This window comes from Sitodiplosis mosellana, unplaced genomic scaffold (genome assembly GCF_009176505.1).
Source record: "Sitodiplosis mosellana isolate CC-2019 unplaced genomic scaffold, AAFC_SMos_1.0 Smas_scaffold_5759, whole genome shotgun sequence".
Classification (NCBI taxonomy): domain Eukaryota; kingdom Metazoa; phylum Arthropoda; class Insecta; order Diptera; family Cecidomyiidae; genus Sitodiplosis; species Sitodiplosis mosellana.
This window is the reverse complement of record NW_022601001.1, coordinates 10,967-15,332: the sequence shown is the minus strand read 5'-3', so window position 1 is coordinate 15,332 and position 4,366 is coordinate 10,967. Positions and strand designations below refer to the sequence as shown.

The 4,366-nt window shown below is 34.0% G+C and overlaps 1 protein-coding gene across 1 annotated transcript; it reads right to left on the bottom strand.

Moving 5' to 3' along the window:
• Window positions 1-2,230: 2,230 nt before the first annotated feature.
• LOC129572944 (serine/threonine-protein phosphatase 6 regulatory ankyrin repeat subunit B-like) lies at window positions 2,231-3,975 on the bottom strand. The gene is made up of 8 exons (XM_055453062.1): window positions 3,757-3,975; window positions 3,548-3,601; window positions 3,377-3,475; window positions 3,204-3,302; window positions 3,026-3,124; window positions 2,851-2,949; window positions 2,406-2,504; window positions 2,231-2,331 (listed from the first exon to the last, which is right to left on the bottom strand). The coding sequence occupies exons 1-8, from the start codon at window positions 3,938-3,940 to the stop codon at window positions 2,279-2,281; spliced, it is 786 nt and encodes a 261-aa protein (XP_055309037.1). The 5' UTR covers window positions 3,941-3,975; the 3' UTR covers window positions 2,231-2,278.
• Window positions 3,976-4,366: the final 391 nt, after the last annotated feature.

The window sequence follows — 4,366 nt, the reverse complement described above, 5'->3', positions numbered from 1 at the left end:
TGCCAATACCTTGCCTTTTATGGTATTGGCAGCGATGTGTCTGAACAAACTCTAAATGTACCAAAAAAACCAAGTATCGTATCTCTGAACAACAGAAAATTCAGTCAAATTTAGTGTCTGATGGAAATCTATTGATTATTTCTAAAATATCAAAACTTGCTTTTTTAAAACATCATTTAAAATCCTTGGGAATTGATTATGAATTAAGCATTCATTCCATTATTGCTAGGCAAAAATAAAATCATCTTGTTGAATAATTCATCAGTCGAACGTGAATAATTCATCAGTCGAACGTGTCAAAGCTCTAATTTTTCATTGGGAATGATCTCCAAAATTTTCGTATAAACGAATTTATGATCAAAATTGATGATGTTATTTGTTTATACAAATGTCTTGTTCGTCGAAAGTTCATTCAGATCGCTTCATCCTTTTGCAAATGTATTCCGTATGAAAATGATATGAGATCATGAATAACAGGCGTGAAATGCTATCGCATTCAATGTCAATGAAAAGAAGCGTCGCGCACTCAAGAATTTATCGTTTATTTTTTTGTAAATAAAACTGAATATAATCTCAAATTAATCGGTTGTATTCAAATTCGTCAAATTTTATTGTTTTGTTTCCGAAAAAAATGGTATGTTCTCACATTTGTTTATTTGTTTCTCTCTTTTTCGGTGTTATCTCTTTTATCAAACGTGGAATGCTTTGTATACTGATACATGTATTTGCTTGGAACTCGGTTGACCGAAGCGCCATCTAAAGAACCGATGGCGAATTCGTTATGTCTGTATGTTATACTTCAGTATGACGTTTGACAGAACGGAGAGTGTACTTGATTGTATTGTCATTAGCCTTAGATTATCTAGGTGGTGTTTGTCAGTTGTCAAAGTAAAAAAAGAATAGGACCGTTGTCTTTTATTGAAAATGTGAAAATAAATCTATTCAAATACAATTAGTGTTTTTGGCTCTACCAGTCTTTTTCACCTTAAAATCCCACATCTGCTGTCCCGTACAAAGAGAGTATTATCTTTTATTAATTTTAAGATCAGCGTCATAATGATTTTCAACATTAATAATAATATAATGGACCTTGCCGAGTCAAAGAAAACCACAATAAATACAAATTACCCGATATCGACACAGACACGCACAGTCAATGACAGATAGCTGAGGATATATGCTGAGCATAGAAACTCAGCCAGCTGAGATTGGGACATTTTGACTTTATGACGTGTAGTCGATAAAAATTTATGATGGCACGCATACAATTTCGTGCATTTCATCATGCATTTATATGGACTACTCATCATAAAGTCAAAATGTCCCAATCTCAGCTTACTGAGTTTCTATGCTCAGAATATATCCTCAGCTATCTGTCATTGACTGGACACGCATTCAAAACGAACGAAATATCACAGCGAAAAAAGCCAATCAAATGAATATTCACTTGAGATTGGATCGGTCTTTTTTCGACTGATTCACTTGTGCGTTGAATTCACTTTGATGTCGAAACGCATCTACCCAATGTGCCGTGCGTAGCTGGAGAAGAAAGCCATAATTATTCTTCGGAACTGAACGTTTTTGAACAAGTGAAAGAACATAAAAATAGGGACAAATTGATAATTTTTCATTTTTAATGCTCTCGCGTTGGACACTGATATGCTTAATGGTGGGAATATTCGAACAAGACGCTATTCTATGCCTATGATCTGTTGCTAAAATTAAATGAATGTTCGAAACCCCCAAAAAATTGACTGCGACTTAAGTAACTGATTGATTTCTTGTCATCACAATTAATAGAAACTCAATTGGTTTGATCATAAAAACGGTTATACAAAATGAATGAGTGTATTTAGGTCATTTCCAGCGTATAAAAAACGATTCACAGAAGTTGAACATTAAAAAATCGATTATAAACTGTGAATGAAAAGTAAATGCCAATATGATTCTTTAAAGGTCTAGAATCGATTTTTTATTGCATCGGTATCATAAACTCGTTTGCACATAATCAACATGTTGCACTGAGTAAAAGTTCTCAGTAAAGATACAGTGGAATCAGTTGGGTTTGAAACTGGCTGCAAACAATGCCAAATATCAATAATAATCTCTTTGAATGGAAGCTGTATTTTTGATGTAAAGAAAGAATGCGGAGATGATGATATGTGTGAACTGGTCTTTAAATAAACCAAAGCAACAGTATCGGTATGGTTAAAGATTGAAAAAACATTTATTGAAATTAATGGACAATCGAGTACGGGAGTCGAAGGAAATCATCCGATTATGACTTTTGTCCACTCATTTTACGGACGTATTTAGCCAACTCCTCGCGACCTGAAAAATAATACCAATCAATGGAAAAGATCAAACCAATTTCCTATTTAGTGAAAATAAATATTTAAAATTACCTTTTACCGCAGCTTGACAAATTGGCGTCAAATTAGAATCATCTTTGAAATTAACATCGGCTCTATTGTCCATGAGAAGTTTAGTGATATCCGGGTGACCTGAAAAATAATACAGTTCGAAAGATCAAACCAATCTCTTACTCAGACAAAAGTAAAAGTTGAAATTTTGTCCGTGAAAGGTCAAAGAATGTGGTCCAATCCATGAAAACTACAAAAAAAATCGGTTTTGTCTTTGCGGCGGTAAAGGTAACGCTGAGATGTCAGAAAAGTCAATTGAGAAGTAAAATTGACTTTGAAGTTTGTGGTTGATCAATTTTACCGACTGTATTATTTTAACAACACGAATATTTTTTGTCTTTCTATGGATTTGACCACTTTCTTTGACCTCTCGTGGACAACATTTCAGTTCTCTGTGAATATTTCGAAAATAAACATCCTGCATTACCAAAGGTAATAGAATAGCGGATCGGTGTTAGATTAAAACCATCTTTCAAATTAGCATTGGCATTATATTTAATGAGCAATTCAACAACACCCTTGTGACCTGTAAAAAAATACGAATCGATGAAAAAGATCAAACCGATTTTTTTTATTCAGCGAAAATAAATACTCAACATTACCATTGTAAGCAGCTAAATGAAGAGCTGTCATTTTAAAACTATTTCCAATATTAACATTGGCTTTATTCTTGAGAAGCACTTCAGTGACATCCCTGTGACCTGAGAAATAATACAGATCAAGGTTGAAAAGGATCCAACCAATATCTTATTTAGCGAAAATATGATAAAATATTGTTACCATTCTTAGCAGCATATTGAAGAGGTGTCACTTTCAGATTATTTTCACTATCAACATTGGCTCCATTGTCGATGAGAAGTTTAGCGACATCCGTGTGGCCTGAAAAATAGTACAGACCAATGAAAAAGATCAAACCAATTTCTTATTTAGTGTAAATAAATATTGAACCTTACCTTCCACTGCAGCATAATGAAGAGGTGTCATTTTCGAATCATCTTCAATATTAACGTCGGCTCCATTGTCGATGAGTTTTCGAGCTTCCTTCGCATCACCTAAAAAATAACTCAGATCAATGAAATAGATCGAACGAAAAATGGTTTTCAAACATAAATTCCCAAATTTACCACTCTCAGCAGCTTTATGCAGTGCTGTCTCTCCATTTTTGTCTTTTTCGTTTACTGAAAATTAAAAAAATAGATCAGTGAAATAAAATGTCTTGGGCACAATGTCCAAAGCTAACTAACGTCAGTTGCTGATATCAGCAAATGACGTTAGTTAGCTTTATATGGAATTTTTAAGTGTAACTTCATAAAGAAATGATTTTCAATCCTACCGTCTGGTCGTTCTGCAGGTTTGGTCGGCTGCGGAACTTTTGTTTTCGCTTTCACGGAAGGGGATTTCTTCAGAGGCGCCTCATCGTTATTCTTTCCGTGACGTTCAAACTCTTTGACTCGGTCTTTCACTGAAATAGTCGATAGGAATGATTTATTGTGATCCGTTTCAGATATAACCTCCATAACATTTGCTCCTGCTTTCACGGTTTGAAATTCCCGAAGAGGTGGTTCCCCACTCACATCTGCGATTAAGAACTGTGAAAATGAAACAAATAGAATTGGAATGGGAAAAATGGATGAGATTGAAATTGTTTTCAACTGTTTTTTGTTCGAATAAAAGCTCCAAAATGGACATTTTCATCAATGAAATTAATTTAGAAAAAACATCTCACACTGTCCGCCAAAAAAAATCAAATATAAAAAATTGACCCAACATTTGCAAGTGAAATAATTCCTAGCAATATTAGAATTACAAAAAAACGATTGAAATTGTTCACCTGGGATACCACCAAGCTAAAAATCAGCAGTGGAAAAGATCTTCGACTCAGCATTTTTCTAGCTTCAAACTATCAAAAGTTTACTGTGAAAGTATCAATTGAAGAGAATTGA